The sequence below is a fragment of the Lipophrys pholis genome (assembly GCF_963383615.2).
Source record: "Lipophrys pholis genome assembly, chromosome: 5".
Lineage (NCBI taxonomy): Eukaryota > Metazoa > Chordata > Actinopteri > Blenniiformes > Blenniidae > Lipophrys > Lipophrys pholis.
Window position 1 is genome coordinate 29704914 of NC_137628.1, and position 22464 is coordinate 29727377.

The window sequence follows — 22464 nt, forward strand, 5'->3', positions numbered from 1 at the left end:
CGTTTGCCTAAAAAAAACTAACAGAATCAGAAAAGCTTTATTTCCATGTGTGTTCAGGATACAAGGACTTTGTTTTGAGAATTGGAGACCATTGACTCATGGCTTTGCAACTTACAAACAAAAAAATCTAATTATATAGATAAAATTGACTTTTTTTTTTTTTAAATGTTAATAAATAGTAATGACAAACAGTATACATACAGTAAGAAAAAAAAAAAATATATATACACAGATGAAGATAGTTTAATGTGCATCTCTGTTTCCTCAGGTCACTCAGAGCTACTCCAAGAACCACGACAGTGTCGGGGTGATCTTTGCCAGTATTGTGAACTTCAGCGAGTTTTATGAAGAGAGCTACGAGGGGGGCAAAGAGTGCTACCGGGTCCTGAATGAGCTTATCGGAGACTTTGACGAGCTCCTCCGTAAACCGGAGTTCAAAAGCGTGGAGAAAATCAAGACAATCGGCGCCACGTACATGGCGGCGTCCGGGCTGAACGTCCAGCAGCTGGCTGAGAACGATGACGAATCTCCCCACGCACACCTGAGGGCGCTCTTCAACTTCGCCCTGGAAATGATGGGCGTGTTGGACGATTTCAACAAGAACATGCTTGGGTTTGGTTTCAAGCTCCGCATTGGATTTAACCACGGGCCTCTGACGGCGGGCGTGATCGGCACCACTAAGCTGCTCTACGACATCTGGGGAGACACGGTCAACATCGCCAGTCGAATGGACTCCACCGGGGTGGAGTGTCGGGTGCAGGTGAGCGAGGAGAGCCACGCTGTGCTCAACGCCATGGGATTAGAGTTTGACTATAGAGGTACAGTGAATGTTAAAGGCAAAGGTCAGATGAGGACCTTTCTCTACCCCAAAAGTGGGGAAAGCACATGCCAGGATCGATCGGACCTGGCTCCGCCGTTGAGAGTTGGATCCTCGTCCGTGGAATTAACCGCCAGTAAGACAACAGGATCCCAGCCAGCGGCTCCTCATTCTTCTTTCACACTTTCTCCCATCCCTCCTCAACCCCAGTGTGCAGGAGCAGGACCTGAGCTCGCCCCAGCAAAGCCTACAGAAGTAAGAGAGGAAGGATACAGGGACGCTGTACATCTCCCCGCCACAAACACTCCCTCCCCTCCTCCTGAACTAAGCCCAGAGCCCAGCGCCTCCCAGGAGCAGCCCGCTCCGCTGGCGCTTCAAGAGGACGAGGGCGAAGAGCAGGAGGCCAATGAGCTAACCAAACTCAACGAGGAGTTTTACTCGCGCCTCTGATCGCTCCTCTTCCTCACCCCTGCTGCCTCTCCAGGACTGACTGCAGACGTCGGCTCTGTCCAGAAGCAAATGTCACGTGCATGAAAAAGGGAGTTGGTCACTAGATGCAGACGGCGGCTACAGCGGCTAGTTTAGCTGCTGACTCTGGTCATGGGAACGTAGGCTGGGTGATGCGGTGGTTAGACCTGTGTTGAGCACAGCGGTTTAGAAGGGAATTAAAGGGTAAAAGGGGGTATGATAGAGGCAACGAAAGAATGGTTTGTGTTTCTGTTCTTTCTTAATTTTTGTTATTAAGTGCCTTCAGGACTAGAACAGTGAACAAATATGAATACTGAACAAGTTTGAACAATATTAGACTACAGATCATGCTGTGGATTCTTACTCCATGCTTTATTTTGAATGCAAGTATTTCTTAAAAACATGTTGTGCCATATCACTTGTTTTAACTTGATCAAAGTCTTGACCTTACTTAAGGGATTTTTCTTTTCTTTGTATAAAAGTGCCAGTGCTGAACTGTGGGCTGAACTGAAAAAAAAAAAAACATTGGAAGAATGAGGGAATCACATAAAGCAGTATTAATGAATGTATTCTGCTTTTACATGAGGGCTTTTTTCAGTATTCACTTGTGCTAGAGTCTCACTCTCAAGGGACACGCAGGCTGCAGAACATTTTAGTTTGTGAAGTGGCTAAATGCACATTTTTAAGCACAGGTATTGCACAGTCTTTTTTTTCCTACCACTTATACTTGGTTATTATCACCATTGAAAGAATTTTTATTAAATTTAAACACAGCTCTCACAATCAAAGCACAAAATCAAATAAGATAAAGGAACATTGATCTTTACGAAAGGGGTTTTTAAAGAGGAAAACCATCACAAAAGGCAAGGAGACACTTTAAAAATACTTAAAAATGTGACTTATGAGTATGTATCGCTCACCTTCTGTCGACCTGACAGATGGGTGTGAAAGACGATGGACTCTGATCTTGAATGGAGGACAGATGAAGTTGGATTTCCCAGAAAATGCTTGATTTTGGAGCTGTTCCTGTGTGTGCTCAGCAGGTTCAGGCATCTTTCACTACACTTTGGTTAAATACTACAAAACTTCACCCTTATTCACCAAATTCCACCAGCCTGTATTCAAGTCAGGCATTCGTGTGTGACGGGCCTTTAATTGCTTTGACATGAAACCCTGGCTCAACAAAATGATTATTCATACCAAAATACCTTCTTAGACCAGTGTGATTATTCCTTTCATCCGTCCTCGATGCCTGCAGTCATGACCGTGGGCGTTGAGCCCATCCCAGCTGACGGTGGCTCATGAACGGCTTAAAGAATATTTCTTCCGTAAAATTAGAATAAACAATTACCTGAATGTGCTCGTGTTTGGATTGTGGGCATGTTAGCCTAGGCAGACACAGGGAGAACTTGCAAACTCTTCATAGAAAGGCACCCAGGAAAAGAATACCTGCATGGCTGTCAAAGAACTTTCATGACTCACTTTGTTAGATTAGACTTGGAGAGACTTAAAGCTGAAACCTGTTCTTATTTGTCTTTATTTAATGTGTTCTTTTAGTTTTACCACTCTCGTATTTGAACATGAGCATTGTTTATTCATGCAACAATATTCCAATAATTGTGTTTAATCAAGAAAAACAATGCATTAAATTGATATATGCATTCATTTCACAAACTGTGCAGCCACACCTGACCCTTTAAAGGGAGCCGTTTTTATTTTGTGCTCTACTTTTATTCCCGGTTTTACAGTAATTTCATTCGGTTTGAGTGTTTGGCTCGTCGTTGAACACAATCAAGTGACTGCTACTTGCTGGCAAGATCAAAAAACAAGCCTGTTACACTTGCCTTGGCCAAGTTATTACGTTTTTGTTAACAAATTAATGACGATAAAAAAAAAAAAAAACATCAGTCGTGTCATTATAGGACAAAATCGCCCTTTATCTATGCAGACATTTTTTAAAAATGTGAAAGTTTTATGATTTTTATGATGATTTTTATTTTATTTTTTAAATAGAGCTACTTTTTGTTTTGGCAGACAGCAAAATAAATACTAGATAACCTGTAATGTCTGGGTGGCATCTTCACCCACCCTACTGTGATGGATTAAAAACCTGTTGACAGTGTACACTGCTTCCACCCCGAGTCAGCTGGGATCGGCTCCAGCACCTCCTCAGCCTGGGATGAATAAAGCAGTATGATGAATGGATGAACGGATACTATAACCCCACTGTAAAGCAATGCCTTAAAAATAATACATCTGTTGGAGATAGGTAAGAAACACGATCCAGTATAATAGTGTCACTGCTGGTTTCATGTTTTTGAGAAACAAACAGGGTCGAAGAAAGACGCTCTTATCAGGTTATTGATATAAAAGCCATTTTGGCAGTAGGATGGATTAGGAGCTGATTGTGGTCTTTGGACAAACAGAATGTGAGTAGAGGTTTTCTCGAGGCTGCAGTGGGTGAGAGTTTGGTACTCAAATGATATTTTGGGTGGAATATTGCTTTAAGTGGGGCTGTGAGGGACAATCACTTCGTAGTTCTTAGGAGATGATGGGGAGGTCTACATGCAGTTCGTGCCACAGATCAATATCTCATTCACAGCACAGACTCAAATTTTGTTGCTTTTATTGCCAAAAGAAAGACAAACAAACATTGTTCAGTCCATCACATTTGAGTTTTTTTTTTTTAATTTAGAAGTTCAGTGTTGTTTGCCTTTTAGCTTTGTCATTTTCTATGAAAGGTTTTGGACATTTAACTCTGATCCCATCCGAGCCTGTCCACACTGAGGGGGGGGGGGGGCTTCATTGTGCCACTTTAATTGAGAGAGCTTTAGGTGCAGTGCAACCTAAACTGGCTGATTGTTTTGTGGTGCCTAAAAGTAGGACTGTATGTTTGGAATATTTTGGTTATGAATGTATTATGTTGGACAGAATCATGCAGGTTTTTCCTTTTTGACAAATTCCAACTCTCTGCTCCTTTCCAGGTTTTTTTCATTCAGATATTCATAAATCCTCTAGAACAGTGTGTTGTTACCATACAATCGCTGGCTCTGTAGTTTAGTTAGCTCTTCACTCTCTTCATCTTTTCTTATTAAAGCACTTGTTTCTTGTATTTTGTATGACTGTGAGTGAAGGGTATAAAGTTTCACTTCAATCAATATCATAAAAAACTATGCTGAAGGGAATCAGTCAGTTTGGCTGCTGTTTAGCTCTTTTTATTGATGCTGCTGCCTCTTCTGAAGAGACATTACACTCATGTCACAATATTTTAATAGAGAAAAGAAAACATTTTGAGATTAGAAATCCACTTTTCGATTCTGTACACACATATCTTTGCGAGTATATGACCAGCTGCAGGAGAGACACGAAAGAGTTTGCATCTGTAGCGTTGGAGCACATTTTGTTGACCTCTGCCATTATGCACTATGAACATACCCACCCAGTGCCTTTTAAAATGACAAACTTGTTCAATTGTGTGTTACTGAAAACAGAATGTTGATAAAAGAGTTATAAAATCCAAAGACCGTTCACCAGAGGTTTCCATTATACATCCAGGGGAAGAGAAGGTTTAAGGCATTTTGATTGTTTTGGGCCGATTGTGTTGCTTTTTTTTTTTTTTAAACTTATTGTATTGTACTCTGCTGACACATTCAAACTTGCTCTTTTTTTTCATACCAAACCCAAGAAACCATAGCACACAAAAATACAGAAACAAATTAGAATATCGGGTATCGCTTGTGAAGGAAAGTTCTTTTTTTTTTCATCACAGTCTCCAGATTACCACTTCGCCTTGGGTAATCCTGTGATTTTTAACCCTACAACACACATCCGAGACAGAAACTGTCAAGAGCAGGTTTGAGGTGAATGTTTGTGGACACATCAGATCTCCCAGTAGCATACATACATATACACATACATAAATCCAATAAGTAAACGAACAGTGCTGGCCTTGTGACCTCTGCAGGAGTTGAGGGAGATGTGTGTGTGAACACTGTTTTCCTCTTTTCTGGACACTTTCATCTTTTCTTTACCCCCCAAACTATTCAATTGTCCTGTGTTTGCATTTCAGTATTGTTCTTTCTACGATTATATTGAACCAGAAGCAACAATCCTAACATGCAGGGAATTTGCTTCACGCATATCAAGGTTTGCTGGATTTTGTCCTTCTCTGACCGTGGATTGATTGAAATCGTGTGCCGATGTGACAAATGTGCGATTTGTTTATGTTTTGGCTGAAACAGTGTGTATCAGCAAGTAACAGCAACAGCAAAGTTTATTGAGGAAAAGATGGAGGCATTCAGTGATCACGTTTCATTGAATAAAGTGTGATTATTCATTGTGACAAAAACATAAGGGAAATAATCACCTGTTCACTCCTTTAAATGGTGACAAATAACGCAATTTTTTAAATTAAGATTTTCTCATGACTTCAACCCTCATGTGTTTTTAAATACACTGGGACAAAACTTAACACAGTGTTTGATGTAAAATGCCTTTGTTTTATGTTTATGAATGAGATGTATTATGTATGTTATGTGCACATTACCCATGTATCATTTATCAACACATGATCGTAATCTGTACACATTTGCACAAAACACTCAAGTGTTTGTACATATGCAGTTTTTTTGTCACGTATGATTTTTTTTTTTTTTTATACATGTGCATGTGTCAGATTTGAAAACAATGAAAAAGAGACACGTATTACCAGATTGATTTAATGTGTGTCTGTGTGCGTGCGTTATATGATTTTATTCCTCTTTTTTTCAGTATGAGAGAAATAAATCTCGAAGCAGAAAACCGTTGAGCATACTGTGGAGTATGGGGGTGGATTCATTTCACAAGAACGAATACACTTTCTGATTGATTTGCAAGATTTGCTAACATTTTATTTTGAGTGAATTTGGATTCCTGGAAACATTTGCGTGTGGCGTGTAACTCAAGAGATGTGAGCAAGGAGATCAGTCTACACAAGGCCCCAACAGTGTCGGCAACATTTTTATTTTTTAAATCAGGTCTTAGTTTGTATAAATAACATTTCCCACTAAGTGTTTATGATTTCATGTCATATAATTTCACTTATCTGTCTTGAAATCTTTAGTCATAATTAACTGCAAAGTTGAATAACTGGAGGGCACAGCAAAAGATCGACAAGATAAGTGCAGTGGTTTGCGCTCTCGCCTCACAGCGAGAAGGCAGTGGGTTCAAATGCTGGCTCGATCTCCGCGCAAGTGCATTTGTTTCCTCCAGGTACTCTGGTTTTCTCCCACAGTCAAAAAACATGCATGCGAGGTTAATCAGTGACTCTAAATTGGCCGTAAGTGTGAATGCGAGTGTGGCTGTCTCTCTGTCTGCCCTGTGATGGACTGGTGATCTGTCCAGGGAGTATCCTGACCTGGCCCATCATTAGCTGGGATTGGGGCAGGATAAAGTATTCAAGGTAATTTGATTGAAAGATGCAGTGATGCTTTAGGCTGCAAGTCTTTTTCCTAACATGCTTAATTTTAAAAATGGTTTTCCAACTCAACTCAGTTTTCCCAACGCTTAAGAAGTTCTCTTTAAATCACCAATTCACAACATAGAGTTAATTATTATTTCTACTTAAGAAAATATACATAAAATGATTATTTTTCTGATTTAATAACCTGATTTAAGTATTTCTTTTTTTTTATGTGACGATAGTGAGTGTGTACCTGTGTGTGAGAGATGATGCCGCAGCGCCCCCAGCGGCGGGCGGCGGCGGTGCACTCACGTAGGGCGTGATAGCGCGGCCCCTCCCCCTCCACCGCCGATCTGGAAAAGAAAAAAAACTTTTTTGTATCGAAGGAATCAACAGCCGCCATCTTGTCGTGGCTCGGAATTGGGATTTCGGTCCAACACTGGCTTTTACGTAGAAATCGAGCATCCTTACCGCGAAATGACAGCGTTCTTCTGCCGAAAACGCAATCTTGACGTCGCCTTGGAGACATTTTGTGCGAAAAAACTGGAATCGGATCGGTGGTCGTCGGGCAGAAAAGCTCCGTATATCTGATTTCCCCTTCAGAGTGCGGCGATTCAGCCCGTGTCGCCGTTCGGGAGCAGTATTGTTTACCAGGTCGTGACTTTCGAAGTAATTTGCAAAAATACGGCAATTTTATGCAATCGTGCATTTTTGTGGAGCTTCGCGCGATTTTTGCATGAAGAGATTTGACGTCACGCAAAATGGGTACTTTGAACATTTAGAAATTACCAATTTTCCCCCGAAATGCATCCGTCCCCCTGATTTAACCTTTTTGTCATTTTGAGCCTCGATTTGTACATGGGGGATATTTCATTGCGGGACATTTAACGATAATAATGTGGGTGTTGGGTGTTGGATTATCATGGGGTGAATGGCGGTGGCGAAGCGGGGCGCTATTGCATCTCTTTTGAAAGACTCGGCGAGGAGAAGCTAACTGCTAACTTAGCTGGTAGCAGGCAATTAGCTAGCTATTAGCCAGTTAGCTCACGTTAGCAGGCTGTCGGCTTGCTAATGTGCTAATACGGGGAGGTTTGCGGCTCGCAGAATAACGTCACGTCGACTGTTACTATCCACTTGAGCAAACGGACGGGGCAAGATCGCAACTATGGCTGAAAACCTGCTGGACGTCGGACCTCCCAACTCCAAGCGGCCGAAGCTGAATTCACCTGCCCTGTCGGCGTCTGATGGACAAGGTAAAGGCCTCGCGCACAGTCCGCACATGTAAACACCGAGCTCTCAAACACTGACGCTCGACACTCCTGGCGTATACCCCGTTTTTCCTCCAGTTTTATGTCATCCCGGCAAGTTTAGTGTAGAAATGTGTGTCTCGTGTGGCTTGACGGCAGCCGTGGGCTCTGTGGGTGAACGCTGAGCGTTTATCAGGTTAATACTGGTCTGCGACAACACGATCCTCAACGAGGTTTAATGTAGATTCAATGTGCTGGGTGAATGTGTCCATGCACAGTGTCAGATACCATAAGTTGGGACATGTCAGCGTCCAGTGGATCGTTTTTCAGACAGCTCTGTGCCCCTGCAATCAAATGACAGTCTCACAGCATCTGTCATGTATGGAATTTAAAGAATCTATAGAAATATATGCACACTTCTTCAGTAAAAATACATTTTCAGCTTTGATTTTCCCGTATTAAAATTTTCTTACCTGCATTGTGTTTGTTTGTTAAAAACCCATTGAGCGAGCAGCTGTCCGTATGCATGTGTTGGCCAAGACCTTTCCATGCATGTACTGCACTTAAAAGTCTTCTACCTGGATATTTATTGCTCAGCAATACTATAGTGTTATATCTGATGTTGATGGCATAGTGGAGATTCCTTACACTCCAATAATTTGTCTCATGTCTTCAGAGAAAATCAGTCATCCAGGTCATGGTATTAACATTTCTTGTCTTTAAAAGCAACTGGACGAATTGGTAGTTGCCAGTAAAAAAAAAAAAACGAGATATCTAACTGAGTTTGTGTATGGGTGACATATTTCACAGTTTAAAATCCTAAAACTAAAGCGATCAAGCCAAGTTTGCACACAGACCTGCAGTACGTTATGACTGAAGTGACCTGTTGATAGAGCAACGCTTTTCTTTTTCTTTGAGTTGGTTCTAGCAAATAGTGCCGGCATGCTCCGAGAGGAATTGAGTGATTAGGGTTAAGAAAGTCATGTCTCTTTTCTATTTTGTCACATCAGTTTTAGCAGCCTTATTATGAGACAAGAAGATAAACCCCTGTTTATTTCACACTCGATACAATAAAAGGCCATTTGAAGACTTGGAAGAATTTAAACACACACAAATTTAATTGGTAAAAATACATACCAATTAGAGATAATTGCAAACTGAGGTGATTAAAATGTCCTAATGATTTTAGTTATTACTTTTGAAATTTCAGTGCATCCACTAAGCCAACAAATTCTTCCAAGTTTTCTGATTTCTGCACATTTTGAGCTCGATTAGTCATAAGAAAGAGACTCAATCAACATTAAGAATGGATGATGTCATTGAGATCACACAACCAGCGCAGTTTTTCTCTTAAGTGCTTTCCCTCCATTTTCAGACTTCAGTCTATGTCACGATGTGTGAATTAATCATGTACAGAGACTCCCGCTGTTTAAAAAGCCAGTGTGTAACCAACGTTATCATCTGGCACTAGAATTTACAGACGTGCCCTAAATGCCTCACATGCAGACGATCAGCAGATGCTACAGACTGAGATCACATTAACCCATCTCCACCACTTAACACTTTATGGTTGATTGTTTATGTTTTGCAAGCTGCAAACGCATTTTATGTTGGTATGAAACTCATCAAAATATGTAGTCACCTGTCATTTAAAAAAATATTGGCATCACAGAAATTCAGCATCGCATAAAAAGTTTCCACATGAGTTAAAAAGTCTAAATGTGTCATTATTAATAGTGTTTGGTACGTGGTTCAGTAAGTGGTGGTCTGTCGTAACAGATCAAACGTAAAGGCTGAAGAAGTATGGTATATGATGTCTATTTCTGAAGGAATTTTACATTTACAAGCTTGTATTCCCACCGTAGCTGCTGACTGGATTTGGCATGCATACTTCTCATAATCATACATTCTAGACTGTTGGAGGAATTTTCCAGCAGTAACAAACTACCAGAAAACAGAGAAATAGAGATTTGCACCCATATACTAGTTGTTGCAGCCGCCCCAAGTACTTCTACAGTTTGAGTGTTCAATTCACCGGCATGTCGCATAATGGTAATGTGAACTTCTCTGTACTCTCAAGATATCATTGGGAAAGTTTCAGAAGCACTCGACCATTGCACATTTTTTGAGAATTCTACAGCTAAAGAACTGTTAACTCATAAACTCACCATTTTGTTCTGAACCTATCAGAAGAAAGTATGAAAATTATCATGATTGATTGAATGTTGTGTGAATTTAAAAAAAAAAATTAAATAAAAGCTGTGGCATTCAACTTACTATTGGCGTAATGTCAGTCACGTGGTGATTTCGGCTGCTTTGGCAGTCACCACCATGACAGTGAACTGCTGTCAACAGCTTTCTTGTATCACTTTTGTTTGTGCATGGAAAAGTATTGACTTGTCAATGTCTTATCTGTAAAGTCAAACACCTTTTGCATGTTCTTTAGGAGAATAACACTAATGGGTTTGATCAATATCAGTTATGTTGGACCACCATAAATGTCATAATTCTGAGAACTGATAGGCCATCTGTCACAACTTCCTATTGTCCAATATCTTAGATACTTAGATACCTGAATATAGCACAGTTGCTACCTTTCTGTCTATTCTCTCACAAATGTATTCTTCCTGTTTCATGTGGTAATCCTACTTTCTGTGTGAAGGTGAAAACAAATGGTTTTCCTGAAGCTTACCTCTCTTGGTTTCACAATCAGTCAGAAAATCCATTCCACAGTTTGCAGCCTGCGAGCAAGCTAACATAGTAGCACTGTGTCTATCCAACGTTTCATAACAACATGTCCGCTGTCTGGACGTATTTTACGCTCAAAACAACGCAAAGCAACACAGCAATGTGCAATTTTTCAAAGCAACACAGCAACGTGCAATTATTGCATGTTGCACAGTGAGGCGGCCGCCCTGCAACGAGATGTCACCGTTTTAAAACACCAGCTCGCCGAGGAGAACAGCGCTGAAAGTGGCATCAAAACGATAAAAGCAGCTCTTCCACGTTTTCAGCAGGCGATTCACACCTCCGTGAAGCTGCGCCCTACTCCATGCAAAACTCTGTGAAAATAGTCTCAATCATTTGTGCCGTGTTAGAGCTGGAAACATTGCTGTTTGTGCTGCGTTGCTGAAGAATTTCCCCGGGGATAAAAAAAATGTGATTCTGATGTTTTAAAGATAAAGCAAGTTTATTATGAGATGATGGCGTCATGCAGATCCCCACATTGTCCTAATTGAAAAAATAGTTTGTACTGCTTCCTTTTTTCTGTCCTTATACTAACCTCAAGTTGCCTTTTTGGAGCATACATACATACATTCCTACATGTCATACTTGCCTGCAGAGAGCAGATATTACAGTCTCATATAAAATCAACAACAATAATATTAAACCAAACAGCTGTGGTATCGGAATAGTATCGGTATTGGCAGATATCCAAATTGAGTTATCGGGATTGAATCGGAAGTGAAAAAAAAATGTGTATCGGTGCATCCCTAGTTTACTCTACCAGAAAAAAATATTTCAAATATACTTCCCATAAAAGGTATCACTTCTGCACAGAGAATAAACTACCAAACCAAAACAAGACTATCGCCCCTCATTTCCTCGTTTCCCAAATTGATCACACCAAAGTCAATATCTTCACAAACAAACCGGAATTTGGATCCATCAAACTCTGTTTATGTTCCGCGAACTGACGTCCTCTTCAGAATCCTGCTGCTGATGGTGTATCGGCAGCTCAAGCGAAAATATCAACAATTGACCGATTTGGCCTGGAAAAAAAGCCAGACTTTCTCAGTTTGAGTTTGCGCCCAAACCTTGTAAAGTTGCAGGCAGAATTTGAAGGAACTTTGCAGGAATGCTATCTGAAACGTCTTTTCAGAACCAAGTGCAGATTTTCTGTGGATGTTTCATATAATACAAACTAAATGTTACTGTGATCGAGACCGTGCTATGATCTCCAGAACTCCTAATCTGTGTTTATAAACTAAGATTGTACAAAGTCACTGGCTAAATGATTGGCAGACTATAGTAATCTCAGAGGAAAACTAGAATCAGACTTTTTCCTCGATGGTAATAAATTATTGAATCGTGACATTTCTATGTTTTTTATGTTTTTTTCCAGACTTGTCTAAAACTCATGCGTAGCACTGAATAGTTTGAATTGTTTGACTTAATACAGACAAGAGAATACACTGCACATTATTCACACCATTGCAAACACATCCAATGATGATTCATTTTCTAGTTTTTTTTAATGGAGAAATTTCTCCTCCTAGATTATGTGAATATTATGTCGGAGCCAAAATAATTCAATATGAAATGGGACAGACATTGAGGATAGTCAAATTGTTGCTTGTACCGTCCTTCACTGGCGTCATTGCAAAACACCTCCTGCATTGAGATAATCGGCTGATCTGGTCTTGTCTACAGTTGTCCCACAGTTTATCGGGGGCTTGTCGAGTTGTACATGTTCAGATGTCTGCCGACAGTCATGAATGACATGCCGACATACCAGTGTTACATTTACAACTTTCCCAAGTCAGCTGTTGCAGCTTGTTTTTAGATTAAAGATTCCAATTCAGAATGGCTCTATGTTGTCTCCAGTTACTTAAAAAAAAAAAAAAAGTCTCATGGACACATGTTGCCTGTCTTGCTTTTATTGGTGCCACACCAGTCTGATCCAGGGATTAATGTCTCTATAGCAATTTGGCGCAAGTTGCCCAACACTTTAAATCTCACTTTTAGGCCACTTTAACTTAAATGGAAATATTTATACTTCCCCTGTAGTGTTAATAAGTTTGCTCAGCTTGAATCATGAAAGTACTCTAAGAAAAACAAGCTATGGGGATTATTGGTGTAGTATTATAAATTCTGCAGTTCAGATGTTACATATAATTCATTGCACTTGCAGATACTGCAATGACGTTGAATTTACAATACAATGTCCAACCCTATTTAATCTCAAACATTTTTCTTGTGAAGGGTTACGTTGGGCTTTTCGTTTTGACTCGTGCTGTTTTCGTCTTGGTAAAAAAAAAAAAAAGATAAGAATTTGAATTAAAGTGACTTCTGCTACATATACCCAACACTTGGGTAGCCAATTGTGTTTGTCTGTCAGGAAAGTACTTCAGAGAAGCTTTCAACAATGATGACTGTCGTAACATCAATGATTATAAATGACCACACCCATCACACATGACCAAGGCGCTGCATGTCCACACTGATCAACCATTAAACCTGGTCTGCCTCCTCTTTGTAGTCCTTGCCAGTATGTTAGGGATCTTGTGGGACAGCGACTATCATCAAATGCAAAGTACTTCACACAAAAACTTGAAGCCCATTTGAGCAGCAACCTTCCTCAGAGATATTTAACATTATGCAGCCAAGTCGATTTTAAATTGTATAATTAATGTTCCACTGAGAGATTCAGATTTGTATTCTCTGCAGCATGAGAAGAAAAACATTAAGATTAGTTAAACGATGATGAAAAACTGTTGCCATTCCTTTGAAGAGATCTGCATGTCTGACCTGGGCTACAGAGGTTTACTGCTGAGTGATTATTAACTGTTGTCTTCAGGGCACCAGCATGTGTCCTGAGCACCTTGCAAACTATTAAAAAATAAATAAAAAAAAAGATTATGGTAAGCACAAATGTCTGAACTATCACATTAACTTGGCGACTAGAAAAACCAAATAACGCTACACCTTTCATTTGGCATCAGGCTACTTGTAGCTGCAGAATTCGGTTTGCATGGTCACTGAGAAAGTTTAGTAAAGTGAAAAGAGATGTGGAGAGTGACGCACTAAGAGTAGTAATCATTACAATTGGGGCTGTGAATCGATTATATTCATTCAAATTGGGAATTTGAACAATTTGTTGAGTTGACCTCAATAACATATTTTTTTTACGTTTAAAATTCATCAATGCTATTAACGAAGTATTCTCGGTGTAAGTTCCAGTAAAGTTCAAAGTAAAGAAATTGTAAAGTAGTTGTTTTAGTGAAGTTAAAGTGGTGGTTTACTGCAGTGGTGGTTACCTAATGTGCTTGTAGCTTCACAGAAAATTGTTCCAGCAATGCCATTGGCTGCAGATGACAGACAAATGTTGCTTATTTTTATGTTCTGTTGTGAAAAACGTGCTGAAGTTCAAAGAAATGGCCGTCTCCCTCAAGTTGTTAGCTGCATTGCTTAGAGGTAGCGGTAGAAACTTGAATAGAAAAGTTGCAAACTGCTTTTGATTTGTTAAAGGAGCCATCAGGAGATGCTTTAAAAGGTTATATTTATACCATTTTCACATTGAGACCAACCTGTTCAATTGATTTTTGAAACAGGCTTGAGATAGTGATGCATCATCCTTGTGACAAACGTTCTGTTAACTCACCATCATAGCAGATGGGCTGTATTCCCTCCCTCCTCTCTTAGGTGGTCAAGTTTTGAGATCATCGTGTTGTAATGGGGCAACAGAAAAGAGTTGAACTGGGGTTATGTCATGGTCCCTTGACCTTGCTGACAAATCGCTCCATTGATCAGTAGAAGCTCCTTCGGCCCATTGGTAGTGGACATGTTTTTATTGATGGTTGTGTATTATTGCATTAATGTTTGGACAAAACGTTGAGAAAGGTGAACATTATCCTGTTCAAAGATGCTGCCATCCCACTACCAGGTAGAGGGGTTGGCTGATTCTGGTTGCCACCTTAACCTTGAGCCCACCTAGGGGGTTGGATATAGTGGGGTGCCATCTCAATGTGTAAACGGCTTTAAAAGCCAGCGTTCGTTTTCTTTCTCCATACCTGTAGCAGGAGGTAGGGAGGGTCTGTTTCCGTACGGTTGCTGAGGAGAGACACAAAGCCTACACCTTTTCTGTTGAGGGGTGAGTAACTACACCTGGTTGACATCTCAGTGGACAAACTTGGTCATTCATCTATCTTTTCATTCTGCAGAGTCTCCACTGCATTTAATTGCATTATGATAACATTTAATCATACCATCGTAACATTTATTCTGTCTTCTAATTCCTACTTTGAAAAAGTTCATCATACATTGTAGATTTCCATTTTACTTTCCTATTTAGTGCTTTACAATATGCGTAAGGGAAGGCCTATCTTTTATTCCTTCAATGTCTGTTTTTAAAGTTAGTTTTATTATGCACCCGGGGACATTCTGTTTATTGCTGGGTCAGAGCAAACATGTGCCCTCTGTCTGTCTATTGAGACCATCTGTCACCCTGCAAGGGTCTCTTTTCTATCACAGTTGGCTGCTCTTAGGTCTTATTACAACGTCTTTATGGGGGATAGTGAATGTTTTCCACGATGTGCCGGAATGCTAGTCTGCGCTTGAATAAAACTTAACCTGGACTATTTGATACGTTACTACCTGAGGCCTTAGATCTGCTTTGTCACTCATTCCCATGTTGTTGACCCCCTCATTCCCCCCAGACAATCAAATAATTACTTAATACCGCAATAAATGGCACTTTTAATGCCTTGCAGGCAGACTGTGGGTGATGCCCAGGCTGGAGCCATTTAGGCTTTTGCCTCCAGGCGACCTCATGTGCAAAAGTGGGAGCATAGACTGTATGGGGGAGAAGCAGGGCAGTGCGTTATCACCCCACTCTTTCTGTCCGTGCTTCATCAGTATATAGTATAGGGTGGTTTTTTGTTTTCTGCCACACATCATTCATGTCAGTACTTGTATATGCACTTGATATAGTACACTGTGTTTCCTTCAGAAATTACAAGTGCTGTGCAACTTGGGAGAAGTCAAACATCACTGCTTCAAGGCCACCCGTCTTCAATTAAACTAAGTTTATTATAGACTAGATTTATTGTAGGATCTAGCTCAGCAGTAACATATAAACCAGGTTAAAGAGCTGTCTCCCATTCTTTAAGAGTTTGGTCCAAGAATTTCCTATCTTAGAATGCCTTCATTTCTTTGGAAAATGTGTTGTATCTTCCAGTATATCACAACATTGCAAGTCAAACAATACGTCCAGTAAAATACAGTTTTGCACTAACCCTAACCCTAATTAATCGAACAATAAATGAAATGAACCAAATATGAAAATCATAGTGCATGGCCTGGTCTATCACTGCCCATTTCTATATGCCCGAGCTGGGGTTTTAGAATTTTCCCACTCTGGGACCTGTGTTTAAAAAACAAACAAAAAAACAAAAAAAAAAAACACTTTCGGGCTCCTAAAACGTCACCTCCTGTTTAAGTGAACCAGAGTCCTCGTGTGGATGGCCCCTAAGTTTGGTTTATGTGCCATTGAATTTGTCCTCAGTCTTTTCTGTGAAACAAAATTGTCATCTTAGACTTTCGATAGATTCTTTTGTAGATAATATGACATCCAAAGTAGGCAGAGTTCAATGAGGAGGAGCTAAAACATTGGATTTCAAAATCCAGCAGAAGACAAAATCCAATAAAGGGTGGGGTCCCCCCCCCCCCCCCCCCCTTGTCTGATCCCAGTGAAAAGAAAAATGTGATAGAAGTCTGCTGTCTTGATGGTCTTTAGCTTAGCGTGATCAGCACGTTCAGCAAGGCAACCACAGCAGCGGGGGAGGTTTCGAGGAGTGTAGTTACAGCAACGAATGCAAAGTCTTTAAGCACAATGACTGGAGTCAAACCTAAAACATAAGACTCACCGCCAAAACTGTTTTGGATTGTGGCTTAAGGATAAAAGATAAAAGCACTGAAATGATTTCATTGTAACATCCAATTATGTTGATTCAGAAAAACAAGTATACTTCTACTGCTTTATCTACTTCTACTGGCTTATCTTTTGTTAACACTTTGGTTAATTCTTCTGATATGATTATACACACCATCTGTTGAGAAATTATGCTTGAAACACAACATTTTAAAGCTTGAAATGACATTCAGGTGGAAAAATTCATGTATGAAATCACATGAAAAGTACACATGGACTTTACGTTTTGTTTTTGTTTTTTAAAGATGCAATAAAAATCTGCAACAGCATCTGCTTTTCCATGTACGAAACTTGTCAGTCTATACTGTCTGGCTGGTGATTTCACTGGCTCGTTCTGCCTGCACAGAGGAAGGAGCAACTTTTTGTGAGCGGTAGTTGTAGGTTTAGGTCAGATTGACAGTTCCAATACTGCTGAGCGCTGAATTCAGCCAACGGTGATTAATTTTTCATGTTTGATGGTTTACACTTGTCATAGACTTGCTGACTGGAATCTAAACAAAGCTGTTGTGGTTCGCAAGCTTCATAACTGATAGTTTTCTTTGGTTGTATGTTCTGGATGATTTATTTGGAACTTGATTTGTGTATTCTGCTTACATCTGGAGTTAAATTACTCTTTATACTCTGTGTGTTGTGTATATTGTGTTGTGTATATGTTTTTCTTTTAATTCGTCAATGATTCGATCCATATTGATTCCATACAACCACTCCTGTTATATGTTTATACATTTTAAAGTATGCTATTGTCACTTCTTTCTGAAATGAAAGACTGCCATGTGTCATCTGTCCCTCTCAGACCAGACACAGGCCTCAAGGCCAGATGATAAACATCCTCAGTCAGGACTGCTGTCCTTTGTTGGTATTTATAGTCGCCACCTTGTCGGCAGGATTCACAGAGAATGAACAATGAATTGTTGAAAGAATTGCAGGGATTGCTTTGGAGGGCGTAATTATGTAAAGGAGCAGAAGAAAGAGGGGTAAACGTGTTAAAATAAGACTTTAATAAAGGATACGGGTAGAACTCCTTGTCTCCCCTCCTCCCATGGTTGGGGGTTCCCCTGACTGCATGTGGCCATACCCAACCAAAACATTACTTTGCATTTTTGGACTCCAGCCAAAGAGCTTTGGGGCAGTGTGTGTGGATCCCCATTCAGAAATGAATGCAGAGCCATGCCTGAGAGCATGTCGTTGAAGTGAACACTGCTGCTCTGAGAGTATCCATGCTGGATAGACGGGTCCGGCTAAGAGGAGCGAGTGAGCGAGTGGGGGGAGGGAGGGAAAGACGGATGGTCCCTTCTGCTTTAAACAAGCTTCCTCCACATGCAGCACCTGCTTGCACGATGCCGGGGACAGACAGCTAGCAAGCACAGCAGATCTGTGCAGCAAGACTGTGTTTACTCAGGGAAGTGTGTAGGCCAAGTGCCCTCATTAAAACCAGGATTCTGCCTGAATCTCAATGAAGACATCCAGCTTCTGCAGACGGTAGCTGACTGCCCTTTTTGTTTTCTCATATCTTGTAGTTTTAGCACCACGGCTCCAGCCATCGTTTGGTGACAAACAGTAAGATTGAAAATGCCTTAGAGAAACTAACATTCCTCAGGTCTCCCTGCTTAGTTGTGCAAAAACGATTACTTTCTTTCTATGTGAGCCATAATGAACGTGGTCTGATAACCAAACATGCTTTTTATTTTGGTAATGAGAAGTAAAAATGGTCTTTTACAAGAAATGTCATTCAACATAATGAATCACAGCCATTTTGCTTTGAACTGAAATTACTTAACTGTTTAGTACCTATATTGCTGAGTCATTCGATGGTGAACACACCAATAATTATTTATCATAAAGGAAGTCAAGATGTAATAAAAAGGGATATTGGAAAAAAAATGGACTAATCTGTTCAACATGATTTATTTTACTTGATTACCTTTCAAAGTGATGGATTCAGCAAACAGTGTCTTAGCAACTTTAAACTTTTAATAATAGAGCTTGGCATTTTACATTTGATAGTACTGCTTAATCTAGAATCAACCATTGGTGGTTAACTCAAATGACAGCGGCTGGTATTGCATAATTATGTTCTGGCTCTTTAGGAATACTGCTCCTGCGACGCCACATGAATGGCGTCCATGAATGGCATGCAATGTGTCAGAGCACTTTTACAAGTATCAGCACTTGCAATCAGGCCAGATTCTGATATCTGTGCAACCAAATAACACCTCTTGTGTTGGTGACTCATTGGATTTAATTCAATATTACAATATACATGTAGACAAAAGGCCAGACGTCAGAGTTCCAAAACCATAAAAACCAATGAAAGCAAACCAGAAGCTCTACTTCTGAAGTTGTCTTCAGGTGCCTTTTGGAAGCGTGTCAGTTTGGCTGATTGGCAGTTGACTTTGTTTTTGGCCCATAATCTTGATTTCCGTGTGGCCAGGTTTGATTTAATACAGTTGTGAACCGATTAAAAGGTAAAAATTTATCCTATAGTTTATTCTAATTAATCATGATGAATGGCATCTTACTGTAACTGTATAATGGCATTAAAAACCAACAGTGATCCCAGGTGCATTGTCTATAGTATATCTTTGTTTTGAAAAAGTGCTTGCAGTCTAAAGCAGCTCATTAGTTGTGTGTACACACACACACACACACACACACACACACACACACACACACACACACACACACACACACACACACACACACACACACACGCACACACCCCAAATCCCAACTGAAATGGTAATGTGAATATAATGGTTGTGACATTAAAGCCTAATTCTGGAAAGATTGAATGCTCACTGCAACTTTCCCCAAATCAAAACAAAATTTTTATTAGTCGCGTCAATGGATTTGCTCAAATACAGGCGCACTTCTTCCTCTGTTTCTCACTGTCTTAATCACTTCATCTCCAGCAAATCGTGGATCCCTCGGCTCTCGGCATTATGCTCACACCTCTGGATGGTGTGACACAAATATTCTTCCAACCACCCAGCAAGAGCCCTGAAGATTCTCTCACTGTGACTGTCAGCCAATAACGATGCTCTTATCAGGTTGCATGTCATTTCTCTCCTGTGCTCTCAGGACAAGGCCAATGAGCAACAGCATTTAGCAGGTTTTGTTAATATCCAATACAGGAAATAAAAAACAAAACTGTTGGACTGAGAATGCTTGCCAACGAATGGGAAATATCTTAGATTTTTAACAGACAGTTCTGTGTGACATGTAGATTGAGTCGCCAGTAGTACAAAAACAAATTTAAAAAGCTTGCACATGCTGTTTATAGGCAGTGGGTTTATCAGAATTCCCCATGAGCACATTTTCTTGCATTATTGTTGGAATGAACTGATGCCGTTTTTCTAAAGCCGTTTTGATTAATATTCTTTGTATTTTTTTTTTTCTCCTTCTAAATAGATCTGGGATCACTGTCTTGGGATGATTTGGAAAACGACCTTCCCGATGAGTTGATCCCTAACGGGGGTGATCTGAGCCTTATGGGTGGGATGCCTTCAAATGGTGGCACAGTACCTGGAGCTGGCGGACCTGGGGGCACGCCATCAAGCCTTCCTGGCAATGCGCCCGTCGTTCCGGATGCAGCCGCCAAACACAAGCAGCTCTCAGAGCTACTTCGCGCTGGCAGCACTTCCAGTATCACAGGAACCGGACTAAACTCAGCCAGCCCCCAGCCAGGTGGTATGGGGTCACAGCTGGGAACACCGCTGGGTAAGAGCCCTCTGGGCCAGGGCTCCCCAAACAATCACTCATCACCCCAGGCCCAGAAAGCAGGAACACCGACTGGAGTAGCCGGACAGAACAACAACAATAATACTGCAGCTATGGGCCTGAATGCATCTGGGTTCAATCAGGCCATGATTAACAATAGCCAGGGCCACACTGGACTCCTGGCCCAGGGAGGGCAACCTCAGCCTGGACAGGTGATGAATGGTGGTCTTGTACCAGGAGCTGGGAGAGGACGTGGAGCAGGGGTAGCAGGCATGCAGTATCAAGGGCAGACATTGCAAGGGACTGCACCTGTACCAGGAGGAACCGGGAGTGCTCTAGCTGAGACACTCACCCAGGGTGGGCAGCAGATGGGAGCTCACACCACCCTAAGTGCAGCCCAGCAAGCAGGCAACATGAACAAGGTGAGTCCCGTTTTTAGTTTTCGTTCTTTGTGCTTGCACTTGTTGAGCCAGCCATGTATCGAGGAACACAGAATATGTCTGGCTGTGATTTGCCATCTGCATAGAATATTTAGTCATTCATTCTGTTTGAATTGGGACGTGGGTGGAAACTATATTCACACCAGACCAAAATGAATAATCATTTGAAAGTGTCCAGACTTCTGATAAACTTCCTCAGTCGATAGTTTGGTGGAGGTTTTTTTGTTTTTTTTTAGCTTACCACTGGATGTGGTCTTGACTTAAAAATGCATTAATAGGTTACTTGTCATCTTATCTCTGTGATAAACTTTGAATTCAGTGGAAGCTTAATTTGTTAATCCTGGATGAAACCACCTTTTACAATTTTGGAATGGCCTTTTTTGCAATGGTATATACCATGCTAGAAGTAATGGTTGTAGTAGTAAGACTCAATTTCATTGTCAGTGAGCACCGTTTAGTTTGGCCTTTAGAATTGTTTTATCATTCATTGCCATGAATCCATTTTTCCCTCAGTAATATCTTCCTGAGTGTGTGTCAAAAGTGGAAAATATTCAGGCCTTCCTGTGTCACACAAGACCTCTTCTCCTTGAATCATGACCTGACTTTGTGGCTGTGGTTCTCCAGTCTGTCCATCTGTTGAGGTGTCCTTGGGCAAGGCGCTGAAGTGCAAGTTGTTCCAAATTGGGTGTGGGTTTCTTGTTTAGCAACCTTCTCCCTTGGTGTTTATGTATGAGTGGGTGAATATGAAGAACTTTGGGCTTCCTAAAAAGTGTACATTTATTGCCTTCAAGTGATAGGGCTTTATATTCTGTAATTTTTGTTTGTGTTGCAGTTGTATCGCAAGTTTTATGAAGAGCAAATACAGGGACGGACTGTGCGTGAGACTGTCAACCTCTGGTACAGCCTCATAAGCCACCACTTAGTGGGGAGAGCTCCATTCATCAAATCTGCCAACTGCTAGCAATGCCTCTATTAGTTTGTCCACTCATGCAACATGTTCAAATACTGCTCCATTGGCAGACCGACCACATGTTAATGTCCCTTTTCTGTCTTCTTTTGGTCCTTTGTGCTGATTTGGTGTCTAACTTCCTGTATCAATAGTAGTCTAAAAAAGATCAGTAATTCAGTGTTGCACATAATAATGTCCTGATAACATCTGCAATATAGCATCAGAGCTTTGTTAAATACAACCAATTTGATACATCTAACCAGCGCTCTGGTCTCACAGTGAGAAGGCCGTTCAAATACCACCCGGGATCTTTCTGTGTGGACTTAACGTGTTCTCCTGGTGTGTGTGTGTGTGTGGGTTTCCTCCCACAGTCCCAAAAACGTGCACCATGTCAGCCTGAGCAAGACTCTCGGCCTCCACCATTTCCCACCTGAGTGCTGCTCTGTGTGGCTGCTACCAACGGGTCAATTCGATAAAGAAATTTAACCTAGGGGATTAGTACAGTACAATAAAGTAAAAGTAAATACACAGCACAGAGTTTATTGTGGCTTTGCCAAAGCAATTGCAGTCGACACTGAACCAAATCTATTTACCAAGTTTGAGCTGAGAAGGCTCCTGTAGTCCGATGGGCAATGCCGGTCACGTCATAAATGCACAGTTGTGCAGAACA

At 40.9% G+C, this 22464-nt stretch overlaps 2 protein-coding genes across 6 annotated transcripts in view; both read left to right on the plus strand.

The window, feature by feature from the left end:
* Positions 1 to 3247, plus strand: part of LOC308110079 (adenylate cyclase 9) — a gene marked incomplete at its 5' end in the record, with an annotated part of 34367 nt that extends 31120 nt beyond the window's left edge. For both annotated transcript variants that reach the window (XM_080464140.1, XM_080464141.1), the window contains one exon: positions 269 to 3247. In XM_080464140.1, the coding sequence (XP_080320266.1) occupies positions 269 to 1267 (999 nt within the window). In that variant the 3' untranslated portion in view covers positions 1268 to 3247. The remainder of the gene's footprint in view (positions 1 to 268) is intronic.
* A 3847-nt stretch (positions 3248 to 7094) lies between these two features.
* Positions 7095 to 22464, plus strand: part of crebbpa (CREB binding lysine acetyltransferase a) — a 49520-nt gene continuing 34150 nt past the window's right edge. For 3 of the 4 annotated variants that reach the window (XM_080464142.1, XM_080464145.1, XM_080464144.1), the window contains exons 1-2: positions 7815 to 7978; positions 20097 to 20827. In XM_080464142.1, coding sequence (XP_080320268.1) covers positions 7891 to 7978; positions 20097 to 20827 — 819 coding nt within the window. In that variant the 5' untranslated portion in view covers positions 7815 to 7890. Of the gene's footprint in view, positions 7979 to 20096; positions 20828 to 22464 lie in introns of all 4 variants that reach the window. The other variant, XM_080464143.1, reaches the window with a different exon arrangement.